Raw genomic sequence first — 19,414 nt, forward strand, 5'->3', positions numbered from 1 at the left:
TATGGCAGGGCTTCTGCTGTCAAAATTACAGTGGAAACCTAATATTGCAGAATCTGCAATATCACAAGTTAAATAGGGCCTTATATATAATATTAAAAACGAAACAGAAGACAGACTTATTCAGGTAGAGTACTGAGAAAGTATGCTTAGCAGCTCTGTGGCTAGTCTAACTGTAGCTATTTATCCTTCCCCATCTTCCCTGGGAAGATACAGTAGATGAATAGGAATTTCCTGCCATACCTCAAAGACTAGGGAGGTATTGGGCTGTTACTCTGGTTGCCGTGGTAGGTAGCTATGCTGTAATATCCAGATTGTTTCCATCTGTTGCTGTGCCTCACCACCACCTCACTCTCCTCCGTGCCACAGCTCACCAAGGAATAACACGAGGGAGGGTAGCCCAGATGTAAAACAACAAGAGGCAAAGAGAGAGATCGATCGATCTTTTTGGCCCATTATTTAATTATTTCTAGGCCCTTGATATCTATTTTATAAGGCCCCATTGTGCACTGGTTCAGATTCAACCTGGTGTCACTACCAACTGTAAACACTGCTATCTTTGGTGTTTCTAATGAAGCATATTGTTTCTCTGAAAGTGGCCTCCTTACTGTATAGGAGTTTTCATTTCAGCTCCCTTCCCTGGGTGTAAACACTGTCTGGTGACATCAGAATAACATCAACAAAAATAAAAACTTTGATGTGCTCCACATGCTTTTACAAGCTCTTCTTCTTTGGCTATCCCTCAGTGCGAGGATAATGTTTGCCAAGGGGGTTCATTGGTGGGTTTTTAAGTGGCTGAGGAGCCCAATTCATGCCCTGCAGATTTTCCTACAGAAGTGACAGGTGTAACCTTGGAGGAGATGTAGTTGTTGGCATGGAGGAGAGGCTTGCGTGGACTAAAGACCCTAAGAACTACATTGTCTGGAGCTTTAATACTCCTGGTAGGGTCCACCTTGGTGAGGAGGTCTGAGGGCAGGCTCGACTAACTGTGGTCTAAACTTCACAAGACCCCAACTGTTGATCAGGTGCATATAGAGGACCTTTTAGTATTCTGCAGCTGTGAAGGCAGATGAGGGCTGCAGCACAGTCACTGGGTCAGGGTTTTCCTCCTGTCAAGTCTCGTGTGGTCACTGCCTGCATACTGGTTTCCCCATGTTAAGAGATTTCATGTGCAGGCCTCTGCCAAAGGGCTTCACAGGCAGTGCTAACGTGGGTGGTTACTATTGCAAGTATTCTCTCTCTCAACCTAAACAAATCTTGGAGCTGAAATACTTCTCCCTGAAAAAGATAGTGGGACACATCTGTTTCATGCAATCCTTTGTCTTGAGATCAGATGCTCAGGCAGCTCAGCTCCCTTCATGCTGAAACTTTATTGAAGGTTGAGGCTATTCATGGATCACTGGAAAAGTAGATTTACAATCCTGGCTCTTACCAGATACAGTACAAAGAAATACAGATCACACAGCAAGTTGAAGTCCTGCAAGTACAAGAGAGAATACTGCTATGGCTACACTACAGAGTTTACAGCAGCACAGCTGTACTGATGCAGCTGTACAATTGCGCTGCTGCTAGTACAGACGCTCTAAGCTGACCGGAGAGAGCTCTCCTGTCAACTTAATTACTCCAGCCCCTGCGAGTGGCAGCTATGTTGGCAGGAGCTCTTCCAGTGACATAGTGCTGTCCACACCAGCGCTTAGGTCGGTGTAACTCATGTCGCTCTAGTGGGGTGGCTTATACACACCCCTGAGTGACATAACTTATACTGACCTAAGCTGTAGTGTGTACATTGCCTGAGTAGCAGCTTGAATATATCAGGTGGTGTGGTGAGGTCAGTAGTGGTCTTCAGGTGCCTCAGTGCAATCTACATGACTCCCACCCAGTGTTGTCTGGAGTTAGACCCCAGTTTTGGAGCAAATGGCTACCTGCATCTTGGGTTAAAATGAGGTCACCGGACATCGCCTGGAGTAGTACTTTATGGAGCTGTGCAAGAATCACAAGCACAGTTTTATCCCACTTATAATCTCAAACAGCCCAGGAAAATGCCAGGATATCATTACCACTTGATCTGACAAATACTCCCAGGGTCTTTTCCAGGATCATGGTAGTATTAATATTGACTTCAAGGAAAAAGGAAATTGATGTTCTGCTGATCAGGGCTCTGCAGAAAGCTGAAAAATACAGTGTGAGACAGTTTCTGGAGTGTGGTGTATTCCTGACAAACACAAACAGGGCACCTGCGAAGTAAATCATGGATGTATGCTGAGGATGACCCCTATTAGGTATAAGATCTTATCTCATAAGAATGTTAACAAAAGATGAAGATAGTCATAAAGGGAACAAGTGATGTCACAGAAACGAAAGTACAGTTCTTAGTGAAGCCTCTTGGGGGGAATGCTGATCTCATTGTCTTTTCTCCCAGCATCCCACTGGACCCAGACCTGTGCAGGGAAGACACCCTCCTTCCCCCACTAGTGGGACTGAGGTGGTGCCTGGTTCCCTTCCCTCATGGGACCTTTGGGGGAAAACAGCAGATAGGAGCCAGCCACAGACTCCAGCTGGGAGTAGCATCTGCAGAAGCAGCCAAAGCAGGAAACTTTAGACATTTCAGAGAACTTTCTATAGTTTTTGACGGGATTTTCTCTGCGCTGTGCTGATTAGCTGTTCGCACCAACCCCCCCCCCCATCTCTTCACCTCAGGTTCACTCCACACCTGCCATTCCTTTCTTCTCCCCTTCCCTGACCTCTATGTCACCCTTCCCTAACCTTTTTCTTGCCATTTAGCTTATCGCCTCCTAAGTAACACCCTCTCCCCCTGAAAAAAAATTATAGAACTATTGTGATGGAAGCAAATGTCCTGTTATTAACTCTGCTTGTGTGTTAATACCCCTTCCCTACCCTATGTCTGCCTTGTCTATATTGAGTGTAAGCTTTTCAGGATAGGGACTGTCTCTGTTCATACTGTGCCTAGCACAATGGGGACCCATTCTTGTTGTCCCTTAGGCACTACCATAATAAACATGACTGATGATAATTATTAAGAATTCATATGAAGCCCACCCAGTAACTCCTTTCCAGTAATTATTCCCTCCCAATAAACCCAGTAACTCCTTTCCAGTAATTATTCCCTCCCAATAATTATCTCCTTCACACCTCACCCTATCACATTGGTTTGCAGAGGTCCTTTTGTCTATTCTTCGCTTTGTTAGCTGGTGAATGCAGAGAAGCAGATTTTTGAAGGGATCCTCTCATTAGTGAACAATCCTTATGTCAGATGCTAACTGAAGGTAATGGAGAGGGCTCATTCAGTTCCCGATTAATTTCAGGGAATAGGTACCAGAAAGAAAACCGTACCTGTTGGTGGAATTTATTGAGATCTGGGAGTACTCTTATTTCTATGGGTAAGGCTTGTTCTGGTCATGACAGTCAATATCTCTGATGGTGTTTTCATGAGGAAGAACATGATCAGCTCACTCCAGAGAGAAAGTCAGCTTCTCCTGTTCTGGGCAGAGCCAAGTTTCTTATCTCTCTGCAGTGCCCATCAAGGGAAAGATGAACACCCAGGCTTACATGGCATATTGCATTAAGCAGAATGGAATCTGTACACTCAAGTATCTTCATTCTTGGTGAGTCAGTTTGATGAATTGATGATTGACCTCTTTGCATTTGAAAAAGCAATAAAGTGCCCTATGGCTTCTCCCTGAATGATCTCCTACAAACTTGGGTAATGAGAGAGACAAGGTGGGTGTGTAGCTTGAAAGCCTTTTTTGTCTCCACCAACAAAAGTTGGTTCATTTAAAGATACTACCTCACCCACCTTGTCTCTCTCATAACCTGGGACTGACCTGGCTACAACACTACTGCAGACTTGGATAATGTCACTTCTGTGTCTCTTCCAACCTCTTTCACTGCTTCCCAGGACCATGCCAGCAATAGAAATCAGCACCAGTCGAAGTCAACAAAAAAACATATTCTACTGGGTGAAGCAAAGTCCATGGTTTAACTACCATATTAAACAACTGAACCATAGCCTTGCATTCCTCCAAGAGGATATATGAAGAAGTCCAAGTAAAAGATCAAATCTTTGTATTATAGTGTTCTCAGAATGTTCAAGAAAAAGAAATTTTGTACAAAGCGCAACATTAAGTACTCCTTGATGGTATCATTTCTAATTCCAACCCCATAGGAATTGAGTGCACATCCTTGGATTCTCATTCTCGTCCTGTAGGTTGCTACCCAATTGAACCCTTGTGGCAGGTGTCAGTGTATTTTCCATTAATTAAAATAGACTTCCTGATAATTACTTTCTTCAGTATGGTGAATTTTGAACCTGGGAGCTTTCTCTAATGACACGTCATATTGTATTTCTGATTCAGACATGAAGTCCTCATAACTATCATAACATTTATTCCTAAAGCAAATCCTTCCCTCTGTGAAATGTCAAAATCCAATCTGTAGAAGCACTGACAGTCTCAGAGGAGAGAAGTCATGTGTCCTGTAATGAGATCCGCTAGGTGGCCATGTGGCTGCCAGGATTTACATTACTCAGAATCTACATATTGATCACTCAGTCTTTATCCATGACAGGTTTTTTTCAATAGATGTCTTCTCCATACGGCAGTGCCCAGGGGAAGATAAAATGAAGGTCATATAATTTACCTAATTTTGGGTGCCCTTTTTTAAAAGTGATCCTGCTTCTCACCTTGAAGGAACACTGCTGTAAAAACCTCATTGTAATGGATCTTTGGACCCCAGGACAACAAAGAATTTGGAAAATCAGTCCCTTAATGCCTGCTTAAAAGACTAATTGGTGATATTCTGTTCTGTATACGTTTGTTATATCAGATAGTATCTGAGTGCCGTCTAGTTGTGCATTAAGCAGCATGACTACACGTCTGTCACATGTTGTGTGTTCTTTCATCCTCAGAGGGAGAGATGAGTGAAGTGTCTTGGTTTGGTAAGGTGTTTTATAATATACTGATGCCATGTGTTTGTATTACCGAAAGGAAGGTCAAAGAAATGTGCCTTCACTTGGAGCAGAATGGTAAGATTTGTGATAGTCCTTAGTTCCTAGGGGAGTTCATTCCAAAGTCTTGTACCACCCCAGAGAAGATTCTGTGTCCTGTACAGATATAAGAGAGAAGACTAGCTATAGTCCCTTTGTAGACCTAAAGTCTACAAAACCTCAGTTAAGGCCTTGTATCTAGCCATTCATTGCACTTATGCTTCCTGAGTGATTGTGGCCTAGGTAGAAGCTTAGGAAAAAGTACAGAAGAAAGGGCCAGAAAAGCCAACTCTCCCCCCCTCCCCCCCCATTAGTTAGTTTTTAGTTTAGAAGTACGTTATGCAGTACAACTAGATTCTTCAAGAGATAAATCTTGTGATTTAATCCTTTAACAACAAGCAGTGTAGCTTCCAAAACAAATCTGATTTCCTTATTGAAGAGTGACCATTGGCTTCTTGGGAACAATTGGATGCAGCATTGAAAGATGTTGACTGGTCTTTAGTACTGCCTGACGTGAATAAAGAAAAAACAGCATTGCAACATCTTTTCACTTGAAGTACAATAGAAGGAGGCATCCAGGGAAATGCAGATATGAAAATAGATTTTCTAGAATTACATAGCAATTACTTTTCTAGAAGCAATGGCTTGGGTGGATTCTAGACTATCCAAGGAAAATTGACATTAGCCTGTCGTAGACACAGGCCTTTGGAAATGGAATTTCTTCACATTTTGGCAGGGTGGATTTGATTTAAATCACTAGTCAGGAAGACTCTATTTAATCATGGATTTCTACGTTAAAAGTGAATTCTTGTTGGTTGTTATAACCTTAATACATATTCTTCACAATTCAGAGACAGATGTAGGTTTCATTTTTAGAAGGTACACACTATACATTTTTAAAGTGATTTATTTTGAAAGCTTTTCAGATTAGTTTTACAGCTATATCAGAAAATGAATGATTGCTTGGTTATTTCATTTAGCAAAGGTAATTGAAGCAGATATTTATGAAGTCATTGGAAGGTGAACCATCTGCAATTCAACAGGTTAATCATTAATATTTGGAGGATTTTCTTGCCATGCTGTATTAGGAGAACATCACCAGACAGACATTTAAATTGTTTTATTTAACTAAAACAATGTTTATGTATTCTGGATTTTTTTCTTCAGCAGCAAACGTAATATTTTAACAAAACAAGCATATGAATTTTTGAATGTAGTTAAACATTCAAGTTTTTTAAAATCAGGTTTGTTTTTGTTAAAATTGTTTTTAACTAAAATAGTTAATTTTTTTTTAAAATAAAAATTCAATTGACTGTCAGCCAGGTCAACATGAGAAACTTAAAATATTGGCTTCTGCAGCTAACTCAGTAGTCTTCACCTTCATTTTCCTGTTTGTTCATAATCTGGAAAAGAAAAACAAGCTTTCCTGCTTTTTCAGGTCCCAAACAATTTCTCAGTTTGGAATGAATTAGTCCAAAGGAAGAAAATATTCTTTCTACACTGGCAGAAGAATCTACTGCTGTTGAAAGTGAGATCATCACTTCAACAGTCTCTGAATCCAAGTGCTTAAGTGACTTCCACCAGTTCACTGGTGTGACTTTCTTTAAATCATCATCAGCAAACATATTTTTTGAATGGTTCACACTTAGCCCTGAAGTTTATTATAGTTGGCATTATGGAGGGATGATTGCTGGATGTCCATGTCATAGCCAACTCCTCTTCTTCAGCAGTTAAGATTTGACCCTGTTACCAAGTATTGGGGAATATTTGCAAGAAAATGAGCTGGAGATCGTTCTTGTCCCATTTGGTTTTTTAATGCTTGTAATTTAACTCTTTCATTGCATATTTCTCTTTTTAAGATCTCACTCAGTTCCTTCCAGATTTCAACAGCGTCAGCAATAAAATGCATCCGATGAAGTGAGCTGTAGCTAACGAAAGCTTATGCTCAAATAAATTTGTTAGTCTCTAAGGTGCCACAAGTACTCCTTTTCTTTTAGCAGTAAAACAGCTATTTCCCTGCATTTTGTTCAAGGCTACAGAAATAGGCTTCAGGGTACTCAGCATGTGTTCAGCATTTCTCTTAAGCCCAATGTTGAGAACTTTGGCTGTGACAGTGCCATCTGTTTTTTCACGATTTTGTTCACAAACTGTCATCAGATTAGGCCAGTTCTTGATTAGTGCTCAAAACAGTCCACTACTGAGTTCCATCACACGTCTTGTGGGGGAGTTAGCTTGGTTCCTCCCACTTTTTTCAGAGCAGCTGCTGCAAAGTGGCTGTTACGGAAGTATTTTGCAATTTCAACAACATTAGCCTTTATTTCTGGAACACTGAAGTCTTTGTCTAGGAGGTGCATCAAATGAGCACTGCAACTATATGTTGTTAGCTTGGGACTCTCTTCTAAATATTTTTTTCTCATCTTGGATACATTTGCAGCATTGTCGGTGACCAAGTTGCGTACTAGAGATTTGAATTTTTTTTCACAGTTTGTTATAGCATTTACTGCTACTTCTTGTAAGTATTCTGTTGTGTGTGCATTTCCTGATGTATCAATTGTTTCTGTAAGGAAGTCGTTCACTTCTTCTGTTGTCGCACAAGCTTATACAACAAGATCATTGTGGACATTGCTCCACCCATCAAGACTCAGGTTTAACAATTTTAACTGCTAGACCTTTTGCACACTGCTTAATTCTCTTTCATACACTCTATCCAGCAATTTGCCTGCCACATCTACTCTGTTGGGTGGACTGTATCCTGGTCTTAATAACTGAACCATGTTAATGAAGTGTGGGTTCTCAATCAGACAGGAGAGTTTGTTGCATAAACAAACTGGGCAATTTTTTCATCAATTACCTTTTTTTGTAATCTGCTGGTTCTTACCACAAACTGATCTGTGGTTGTTTCTGGATGATGGAGATTTTTCTTTCTTTTTGCTACAGGTGATATACTGTGGCTATGTGATATACATGATGTGACTGAAACACTATCATTGGCAGATAACTCTGAAACCATAGAAAATGAAGGTGCTCTCGAAGGAGTCTTCAGAATCCTGTATGTTGAGGATGGATTCTCCTAAACAAAATAAGTCAATGCAGTTATTTAATTATTATTACCATACTGCTCATTTAGTATTGCTCATTGCATTCACTGACACTCGGTACTACTTTAAAGGTGAAATTGTAAAAGGAAGATCTGCCTATTTCAGCTATTTATTTTTTATCACAACTGCATCTAAAATGGTAGTACCATAGAGTAACAACTATATTTTTTGCTCAAACATGAGAATTCAAGAATAGTCCAGAAGGAAGACAGGCAGTCCTTAAGAAAGAAGTATGAAATAAAAAAGTTTACCAACCAGAAGATCCTACGTGTTCAGACATGTTCTTTTCATCATCTTCAACGTAGCTTCCTCCTGAGAAGGAACACTTCTCATGATGTTGTTTCATTCGGGCAACCAGGCCTTGCATTTCTTTGTTGCACTGTTTGCAGTTTGCACACATCCCTGTCTTACCCCCCAGGTAGAGGAACTTCATTAAAATATTCCCAAACTGGGTCTCTTTTACGGCCTGCTGCCATTATAGGTTTTCCCTTCTAATGAGAGAATGGTATGGTAGATCTCAAGTCAGTGAAGGCTACACACTCAGAAAGACCTCAAGACTTCTAGAATATGCTGCTCAAACAGTTTCATTTTTGCCTGTCCCTCCCTTCTCACATTTATCTCCAGACTTCTTCTCCTTGTCCAGATCTATTCCGCCCCCAACAATCTTCTATTCATTGAACTTTTTGAAACTTTGCATTTTTAGAGAGAGGTAAGGGATTGACTCTGTGTACACAAATTTGCAGAGGGACAATAGGGTTGGGGTCTGTTATTTCTCACCTCTCTGTATTTATTTATTTAAAACATTTTTGCTGTTAACAAGCATGTTATCTCTGGAGACACAAATCCACAGTTTGAGAACTGCAAAACTAAGCATCTCTGATGGTCTCTTCTAGGCTGAGCACTGAGTTCCATTGGGTAGATAGAAAGATGAACCTAAATAATCTATACAGAAGCCCCTGAAACCCCATAATATTGGGTCCCTAATCCATGAATTGTTGGAATTCATTTACAAAACTTTTTTTAAACATTACATGAATATATTGTCTCATACTATATGATTTATAATCACTATTCCATGATGAGATATCTTTGAGCTATAAAGTATCTTAATTAAAGCTATCTTTAGATAGGTTTTTTCCTCAAAAAGCATTTTATAAAAAAATCTGATTTAAATAAAAAAAATCCAATTTTCTAAAAAAAATCATTGAGTTTTGTCCTCCCTGCACTTTGGCCCAATTCAGGAAGGACGGTGCAAATTTAAGCATCCCCTGAAGTTAATCCAGTCCCCACAGTAAACTAGCTTACTTAATTTAGGGTCCATCTACATGGGAAGGTTATGCTGGTACAAGATAAGGTGTGAATTTAAACCAATATAGTTATATTGTTATAATTCACCATCTTGACATCTTATTTCAGTATGTGTACCTTTTTGGAGGAGGGCGGGAGGGGATAATCATCTCTTTTTGGAAGGGATTTAAGATGATCCAAAAAAACCATTTTTGTTCTGGAATAAGAGCATTCACACAGGAAGTTATGCTGATATAACTACAATGGATTCTGTTTATTAGCAACCTCTTGCTTTCCAGCAAAAGGTTACTATTATCTGTAAATTGCCAATAAGTGGAAGGCTAGTTGGGGCTGCAGCTTGGGAAGTGCTGGGACATGCCTTTTCTGGCTGCATCTCTACAAAGTGCCAGGTGACCATTGTTCAGCATGTTCCAGCACTTCCTTCTCTGGCTTCAGCCCAGCAAACCTGCCTGTAGGGCTGAAGTCAGAGAAGGAAGGACTGTGACATGCAGAACCTGGGCTCCTGATGCAAGGGCAGGACATAGCCTGGAGAGCACAGGGAAAGGTACTGTGCAGCTCTGTGGGCCCCCAGGATCCCCATTCCCCATGGAAAGTCCTGGTGTCTGAGCTACAGCCCCCCTCACCATTGCTGCGCAGGCCACAGCCTCCCCTCCCTGCCTGCAGCCCCAGGACTCCGGCAGGGGCTCCCTTGTTGGGCACAGATACGCGCACCCCAGCCTGTTACCTTCTGTGTCAGCAGTGGGTCCCCAACCTGAGGAGGTTGCTGCAGCCAGGGAAAGAGGTGCTGGAAAGTACTGATCCCGCCCCAGTGCCAGGGCAGGATATAGGTTGGAGAGCACAGGGTGAAGTACTGTGCAGCCCTAGTGTTTCCTTCCCTAGCTGCAGCCCTGCAAACCTGCACTTTCCAAAAAAAGGTGTTAGTAAGCAGCGTGCCTGTTGCCAATATCAGAATCCCATGAACAGTAAAGTCAATGGGATGGGATCAGTTCCTGGCAAATGTTGCTATTAAGCGACAATTGTTAATATTGGGATAATGATTAAGCAAAATCTACTGTTTATAGGTTTAACTATGCCAATACAATGGGTAATAGTTTCGCATATAGACAAGCCCTTATGCTGATTGGCAAGAGTCTCAAGGTCCCAGTCCTGCAGCCAGAGATCACTGGAACATAAAGGAGTGCCAGCCATGGCCTCTGAGGGCATATCTATGCTTGAAATACTACAGCAGCAGAGCTACAGTAGTGCTGCTGGAACACTTCAGTATAGGCACTAGCTACACCACCTTTAGAAATCACATCTCTTTTGTTGGGCTATGTAACAGAGTGTGGCAGGGCCCCCTTGGCTTCTGCCTCTGTTAGGCTCATAAAGTCACCCTGGGTTTTTTAACCACTGGTGCACTTTATTCTCAGGCTTGTTCCCACCACCATTTCACCACATACAAGTAACCCTTCACTATCAGCAGGAGGGAGGGGAGAGCTACCTCCCTGCTTCCATTCCTTGCCTTTCCCCTTTAGTCCTGCTCTTCCTTGGTTTCCTTCCCCTGAGACTTTTATGCAGCCCCAAGCTAATTAGGTAGCAGCTGTCTCTGCCTCCCCAGTTAGGGCTAGGTTACCTCCAGCCCGCTGTAATTTATTCTCCTAACGAGGAGCAGGTGTGATGGAGGGCTGAAACTTCAACCCTTTTCCCAGCACCCTGTCACAGGCTATTATAGGGTATGTCCATAAAGTATTAAGTAATTGATGTAGTCAAATACAGAGTCTTATTGGGTACTGTGATTCAGCACTTAGGGTCCTGCTGCTGGGTTTTACTGGGATCACTTTAAACTGGTTCTACATAAAGCTAGCTGAACGAGCCAACTGGGAATTCCTTTGACATAGGAGGATTCCCTGGATGGCATAGAGATAGCAGAATACCTGCATGCCATCCTCTTTCACTGCCTTTGGCTTGGGGGCATGGCTGGAGAGCCATTGTATTTGACTCTTTGGGTTTAGGATAGTTGAGTGTAAGTTAGAGCAGCTGTTGGGCTGCATTATTTTATAGCTCATGTGGCTGCAGAATCATGGGTGGGAAAGGGCACAAAGGTAGTGTACTCTCACCTGGTCTGTTCTCCCACAGCTGCACTGAGTTTAGAATCGGAGCCCAGGTGTCTGTATTGGCAAACCGGTTAGAGAGAAATGTGTTTGCTTCCTTTTATGTAAACTTCCTTTCTGGAATCACACAGTCCTACTCCCTTCTTTCTTCCTTCCCTTCCCTTTTCAGAAAACATGTTGTTGGCCCTGTTGGTTTATTGATACTTTTAATATTTATATCAACAGTTGCTTCTAAATCAGTGAATTGGCTGTGAGAGAGGACTGTTTCATATACAGGAGAATATTGCCAGAATTATGTCTCCTATTAACTTCTCTGCCAGTCAGGCAAATGTGTAATAAGGCCCCAGATATCTTTGTGGATGATTCCAATTAAAATAATCCTTATGTACAAATAAGGATAAACACCATACAATATCTGTGTCTGATCATTCACTAGATTTGCCCTGGCTGACTCAGAGAGGTGCTTCACTAAAGCTGCTGCTCTAAAAGGATTTAACCTCTCCTTTGGAGTTTATGTTGTGGGAAGGAAATGTTTAGCTTTAACCAGGGGTTGGTCTTTGGTAGATGCCCTTAATTAGCACATTACTGGAAGACTTGGCCATACTTCTCTTCCTCCCACTCCCTCCCAGTACTGTGAATTGTTCAAGTTACAACTATGATTTGATTGTCCTCTCCTTATGCCAACGGATTGGAGGTTGTGTCTGTTTTCTGTCATTGGAGCCACACCACCTATTTTACTGCTGACAGTCCTGCATCCAGCTTAGCTTCTTCGTAAACCCAATGTAAACCAGGGTTGAATCCAGCGTTAATTACTCAGTGAGCTAAACAGGATGTGTAAATTTATGTTTGGTGTGCTTTAAGGCCTAAATTCCAGAAGGCATTCCTGTTCAGGACAGCACTTTTACCTGTTCTTAAGCCCCACTGAAATTGATCAGGGCCTAACAGTCCACACCAAAATTTAAAGGAATACGTGTATTGATCTGGTTGGAAAACCATTCCCAGAGAGTAGTTATCAGTGGTTTACAGTCATGCTGGAAGGACATAACGAGTGGGGTCCTTCAGGGATCAGTTCTGGGTCCGGTTCTGTTCAATATCTTCATCAATGGTTTAGATAATAGCATAGTACACTTATAAAGTTGGCAGATGATACCAATCTGGGAGCAGTTGCAAGTGCTTTGGAGGATTAAAATTCAAAATGATCTGGACAAACTGGAGAAATGGTCTGAAGTAAATAAGATGAAATTCAGTAAGGACAAATGGAAAGTACTCCATTTAGGAAGGAATAATCAGTTGCACACATACAAATGGGAAATGACTGCCTAGGAAGGAGTACTGCAGAAAGGGATCTGGGGGTCATATGGACCACAAGCTAAATATGAGTCAACAGTGTAATGCTGTTGCAAAAACAGCGAACATCATTCTGGGATGTATTAGCAGCAGTGTTGTAAGCAAGACATGAGAAGTAATTCTTCTGCTCTACTCTGCGCTGATTAGGTCTCAACTGGAGTATTGTGTCCAGTTCTGGGCACTTCATATTAGGAAGTATGTGGACAATTGGAGAGAGTCCAGAGAAGAGTGACAAAAATGAGTAAAGGTCTAGAAAATATGACCTGTGAGGGAAGATTGAAAAAATTGGGTTTGTTTAGTCTGGAAAAGAGAAGACTGAGAGGGGACATTATAACAGTTTTCAAGTACATAAAAGCTTGTTACAAGGAGGAGGGAGAAAAATTGTTCTTCTTTAACTCTGAGGATAGGACAAGAAGCAATGGGCTTAAATTGCAGCCAGGGAGGTTTAGGTTGGACATCACGAAAAACTTCCTAACTGTCAGCGTGGTTAAGCACTGGAATAAATTGCCTAGGGAGGTTGTGGAATCTCCATCATGGGAGATTAAGAGCAGGTTAGACAAACACCTGTCAGGAATGGTTTAGATCAGGGTGGGCAAACTTTTTGGCCTGAGGACCACATCGGGGTGCGAAACTGTATGGAGGGCTGGGTAGGGAAGGCTGTTTTTCCCCGCCCCCCCCAAAAACAGCCTGGCCCCCAGCTCCCTATTTGCCCCCTCCCACTTCCCGCCCTTTGACTGCCCCCCATCTAACCCCCCCTGCTCCTTTTCCCCTGACTGCCCCCTCCTGGGACCCCATGCCGCAAACCGCCCCCCCTCCCCCGGGACTCCCACGCTCTATCCAACCCCCCCTGTTCCCCAACCCCTGACCGCTCCAGAAACTCGGCCCCATCCAGCCGCCCCCTGCTCCCTGTCCCCTGACTGCCCCCCGGGACCGCCTACCGAATGTGTTTACCACTGCGCATGCACCACTGCCACCCCTTTACCATGCCGCTCAGAGCGGCAGGAGCTCGCAGCCTCACTGCCCGTGCGGCAGCATGGCTGCAGGGGAGGGGGAACAGTCTCCCAGGCCAGGAGCTCAGGAGCCAGGCAGAACGGTCCCGCGGGCCGTAGTTTGCCCACCTCTGGTTTAGATAATACTTTGTCCTGCTTTGAGTGCAGGGGACTGGACTAGGTGACTTCTCAAGGTCCCTTCCAGTCCTATGATTCTATGATTTTCGTTGTTTAGAGTAGTGTTAGTTGAATGAGTTCAGAGTTAATACATTTAAACATACAATTGAAATTCAGTGTCCTTATCTCAGAAACAGAAAGAAGCCTAATTTAAAGTATTCCTTTTGTAAATGCTGTTTTACCTTAATATATCACACGATGAGTATGTTGAAAGAGGTATAAAAGCTGTGGGAATTAGTATGCAAACCATCTAGTAATATGCTGAATTATTTCTGTAACCGGTGTTCAGAGTTCAAGAATTGAATTTGAAATGAATCTCTAAATTAATTTAAACCGCAGTCAAGATTTGGTTACAGCTTTAGAGAGTTATAAAGATGAATTGTTAGCTTTATGAACTAGATTGTTAGTAATATGCCTCATTCTCTTTTTTAGACTCTATTTGATAATCAGAACAATGCTTCAAAAAAAGAAGAGTCAGAAAACATTAGTAAAAATGATAGTTCAAAGAAGATGTCAGTTGAGAGAGTTTATCAGAAAAAGACTCAACTTGAGCATATCCTCCTCCGTCCTGATACGTACATTGGATCAGTGGAACCTTTAACTCAGGTGAGTTTTTCTATTAAATTTACAGTTTTCCTGGTGTTCTGTCATTTCAATGATGAAATTACTGTTGTGGCTGTTTTATTCCAGAATATCATGTTGAAAGCTTTTATAGTTTGTTCATGCATGCGTTGAAATAGGTCAGGAGAAGCATTTTTTAGCAACATTTTGGAACAACATATGCTCAAATCTAGTATACTGATAGTCTTTATTTATTTATGTTGTTGTCTTCTTTGGGTGCCTACTATTTCATATTCAATACTTGATGGGTTTACCTGCCTCATTTTTAGATAGAGAATAGAGAGAAGACTCATCATGGGATATATCTATATATGTGCAACATTGTTTAAAGAACTCAAGACATCAGCAAGAGGAGTGTGTGTGTGTATATGTATGTGTGTGTATGTGTGTGTATATATATATATATATATATATATATATATATATATAATGTATTGGCTAGCAGACTCCTCTTACTGATGTCTTGAGTTCTTTAAACAATGTTGCACACCCTAGGATCCTGCCAGGAAGCAGGAAGCTATGGATGTTCATCATGAAGCTCTCCTGAGCTCAGCTGTGATTTCTCCTTTTAAAAAAACTCTTTAATTTTTGCCAAATGTTTTGGTTTCTCTCTCTCCCCTAGCATAGCAGCAGCAGTCTGGTTGGGAGAAGGACTTTACTGAAATAGGGCGCAAAGCTGGGGAGATGGATAGAAGCAGCAACTTTATTCTATCATTGTGGGTTGCAGCAGTAGGGGATTCAAAGGGCCATTGTTTTGCCCTCATAACTTGAGCAGCAGAGCTAGCAGCTCTCGCCGCAGCAGACAACCACATAGTTTGGGGAGAATTTCAGCATTTGTGGGTCATCTCTTGGCATTTGGACACCATTGGAAGCCAGGCTCTGCCACCACAGATCCTACCCTGAGTGGCCAGCTTCAGCCTTCACTACATGGGGGATAAAATGTACCAATTGGAACCCCTGAAATGACTCTGGTGGTTCATTCCTTTTGCCTCAAGTGCCCAGGGAGGGCCTTAACATTAATATCCACATGTTCGCTATCACATTCAAAACGGATACATTCTAAGAAGAACACAAGGAAGATGTACAGACAGGAACTCATCCAACCAGCTCTGAAATTTAAAGTGATTCATTATCTAAACATGCTGCTGATTTGGAGGAGGATCAGTTCTCCATTTTCCTACTGGGGAAACACCCCCACCCTAATGGTCCCGATTTGTGACAAATTTCTCAGCAGTTATCTTTAAAAAGTTAAACTGCATAGCTTTACATGGTCTAGAATTATTTATTCCTCCTTGAAGAGTTCCAAAAATCAAAGGAGCATAGCGTAGCTGCTACAGGGTCTAAAATTAAGAAACATATGAAGCTCTACAAAGTTAAGAGGTGCAGCCCCTCCTTCCCGAGGGCTCTAAGGAGGCATCATAAGCTATTGTCTCTGCTCTCCTGTGAGGATGAGGAGACTTTCAGCTTCCTCTCAAAGTACTCTCATTTGGACAGATCCAGAACTCTATGGTGAAGTGGAAAAGGTGGTGAAACTCATTCATTCACACTGAAAAAAGATCTCAGTAGTTAGGAAGAGATACAAATAGGTCAAATCTGTCTCATCCTTGAGTCTCTAGAGCAGCGGTTCTCAAACTGTGGGTTGGGACCCCAAAGTGGGTCACAACCCCATTTTAATGGTGTTGCCAGGACTGGCTTAGACTTGATGGTGCTCGGGGCCCAAGCCCAAGGGCTTCAGCCCTGGACGGCAGGGCTCAGGTTCCAGGCCCCCTGCCTGGGGCTGAAGCCCTTGGGCTTTGGCTTTGCCCCTAGCCTGGGGAGGTGGGGCTTTGGCTCTGCTTTTCCACCCCAGGGTGGTGGGGCTTGGGCGGGCTAAGGCTTTGCTGCCCCCCCTTCCCCCCCCCTCAGGGTTATGCAGTAATGTTTGTTGTCAGAAGGGGGTTGCGGTGCAATGAAGTTTGAGAACCCCTGCTCTAGAGAAAACTGTGGACACAAAATGATTAAACTCAGAAGGAGCAGCATTAACAGGGCCGCCATTAAATTATACTAGGTACAGCAAGACAAGTCATACAAGTTCTTTTTGGCATCCCAGATTTGTTATGTAATACTTATTTATTCATATTATGGTAGCCAGTTCCTTTTTAAAATGGTTTTTCTGAAACCTAACACCGAATTATCCAAAGGTGCTAATAGAATTACAGCTCACACAACCAGGTTGACGTCTACTTGGTGAGCAGAGAGATTTCATGTTTTTATTAATTATTTGTAGTACAGTAATGCTTAAAGGCCCCACTCAGATCTGGCCCTATTTTACAAACACATAGTAAGAGACTACCCCTGTTGTGGAGACCTTACAATCTAAATAGACAAGATGGACAAGTGGCAGGACAAAGGGATGGAACATAAAAGCAGAGTGACTGTTGGTAAAGGTCATGTTAATTACTTTTTTGTTTTGGTTTTTAATGGGTAATTAAGATGAATAAATAGCAAGGGAATAGACAAGACAGAGGAAAGGGAAAAAAGACATTGAGTGGGGGAGAGGAAGGAAGGCTGTAGAAAGGCCTGGAGAATGGGATTGAGCCTAGTAGCTGGAAGATTGTGAGGGATTGGGTAAGAGGATGTTAGAATAACATCCTAATTCTAAACTGAAGAGAGCAGTCTGGTGATATCACAAGAGTCTGGGGAATGTGAGGGCAGGCTCCTGCCATGGGAGTCTTTGTCCCCAGTAGATGCTGCTATACTTTCTCCAAGCTCAAAGGCCTGGAGCTAGGGCTGTATAGGGCCTGATGCCCCAGGAAGATTTCCCTCCCGCCCGCTTCCCCCCCCCCAAAAAACAAAAACAACCAACCAAACAGTATGGTCTGGAGGGTTCAGGAGGAGTCCAGTTGGATTTTGCCTCTGCCACCAGTGTTACTGCCAGGATACTGCTGGGAGAGTGTCTTTTGCTCCCTGGGCTGATGCTTTACTTTTCAAAGTGCATGTCATTGGATAAGAGGGGCCCTGAGAAGCCACATTCTTCTCCTAATCTAGACAAGCATTGTATGAAGATATATAAAACTGCCATATGTTTCAATACTGATTCTTTTGTCGGGTACTAATAAATAAATAAATAAATCCTTCCCTGTCGACAAAAAAATCCTTCCCTTCTCCTTTGGAAGAAGAGTCCTGTCAACCTGGGTGTGTGGGGGAGGTAGAGCAGCATCTGCCTCAGCAGTTTAGTTCCTCCTGCAGAACTACTCAAAAGTACAGTATATTGTTATCTCAGAGTTGTTTTCTTCTCCCTGAGATCTTTACCACTATTTATAACTTGCAAAAGAATTTTCAAACATGAAAACAGGAGGGAGAGAGAGAGAGAGGGAGCGAGCATTTGTCTCACCCGCTATATCTCTTTTCTTCTAGTTTCTGAGCCTGACAATCCTGAAAAGTGTAATGTGTGGAATAGATATCCCTAGATAGTTCTACATCTTTTATGCTTGCCTATCCTGCAGATACTTGTGTATATTTATGTATGTGTATCAGTACATACAATATAAATGTTTGTATACCTATGTATATATTCCATTTGAATCGCTACAGATACAAGTGAATTAATTCCATGTTTAACACACTTCTCAATATTTTACAGCTTTGGGAATAATGTCACATGGGGTTTCTTACAGCAGATGTGACTTAACCTGAGCCAGATTGATTGGTTTGGGTCTACCTGTTAGCTGCATGGAAAAGTAAAACTCACAATAGTATTGTTAAACCTGAAAACTAGGAAAGAAATTAAGCAAGATAAGTTTTTCACTTACTCTGTGCTGTGCATTTCTGAGAGCTCAAAACCAGCAGATCGTCCATTTGTAGTAAAAACATTTTTTGTGGAAAATGCAACTGAGACAGATAATTGTGGCATAAGTTCAAACCAAGGGAATGGGAAATGAGTCTGATTAAGAAAAGTTGTTTTCTTATTTACTATTCCTAAATATTTACATAGCTTTTATCCATGTAGTATCTGAACAATGTTATTTGGGCAGTGGTGCAACTTAGAGCAGAAATTTGGCCTCCTTCTCTTTCAGCTTGATTTTGTATTTGTGATTGAATAGTACATACACCAATATAGGAGGAGGCATTTATAAGTCCCCAGTGGAACTTAGGGGCTTGTTACCAAAGCTAGATTTATAGCTAGCTAGCTAGGAAAAGTGTTATGTTAATGTGATGTAAAGACAAAAATGTTGTGTATCTGTGCAAGATTATCAGATTTAGAGTGTGTGTGTTGGTATTTTTAGTATATCCAGCTGCTGAAATGTAACCTATTATGATTTGTTATTTATCCTGCTAAGGTAAAATTTGTACATAATACTATTTCTGACTATGGATTTGACTATGAACCTAGGGAAAGTGAGAAGTTATTGCATGCCACCTTTGTATCTTCTGAATTCTGGGCTGCTCTAGAGGTTGAAATGGTCCTCATTATACGTTAGAACAGCCTGCACTATATTTCCTATGGGCTGTACTGCCTCTTTATGCTTCCAGAGTGGCATGCAGAGGCCAGAGACGTAGATAGAATCTGTCCCCATAACTGAATTTGAAGTAACTGGAAAGTAAATAGCTGCAATAGCTTACCCTGTGGGGAAGTGTAGATCCACCTAACATAATATGCCAATCAAATGGTTACAAATGCCTAAGATAAAAATAGAAGTAATTACCACTCTTTATTTTTTTATTTTATTTTTTTGTTACTTTGAAGGGCGGACTGATTGGCTTAATATCAAATAAGATATGTGGCGAAGGGAGTAAAATAAAATT

The 19,414-nt window shown here is 41.8% G+C and overlaps 1 protein-coding gene across 4 annotated transcripts in view; it reads left to right on the top strand.

Moving 5' to 3' along the window:
- The window catches only part of TOP2B (DNA topoisomerase II beta), a 128,266-nt gene that overhangs the window by 25,344 nt on the left and 83,508 nt on the right, over positions 1-19,414 (top strand). For all 4 annotated transcript variants that reach the window (XR_012638272.1, XM_074945643.1, XM_074945642.1 and 1 more), the window contains exon 2: positions 14,441-14,614. Coding sequence is in view for 3 of the 4 variants with exons in the window: in XM_074945642.1 (XP_074801743.1) it covers positions 14,441-14,614 (174 nt within the window). In the remaining variant the exon portion in view is untranslated. The remainder of the gene's footprint in view (positions 1-14,440; positions 14,615-19,414) is intronic.

Source organism: Natator depressus, chromosome 2 (assembly GCF_965152275.1).
Source record: "Natator depressus isolate rNatDep1 chromosome 2, rNatDep2.hap1, whole genome shotgun sequence".
Lineage (NCBI taxonomy): Eukaryota > Metazoa > Chordata > Testudines > Cheloniidae > Natator > Natator depressus.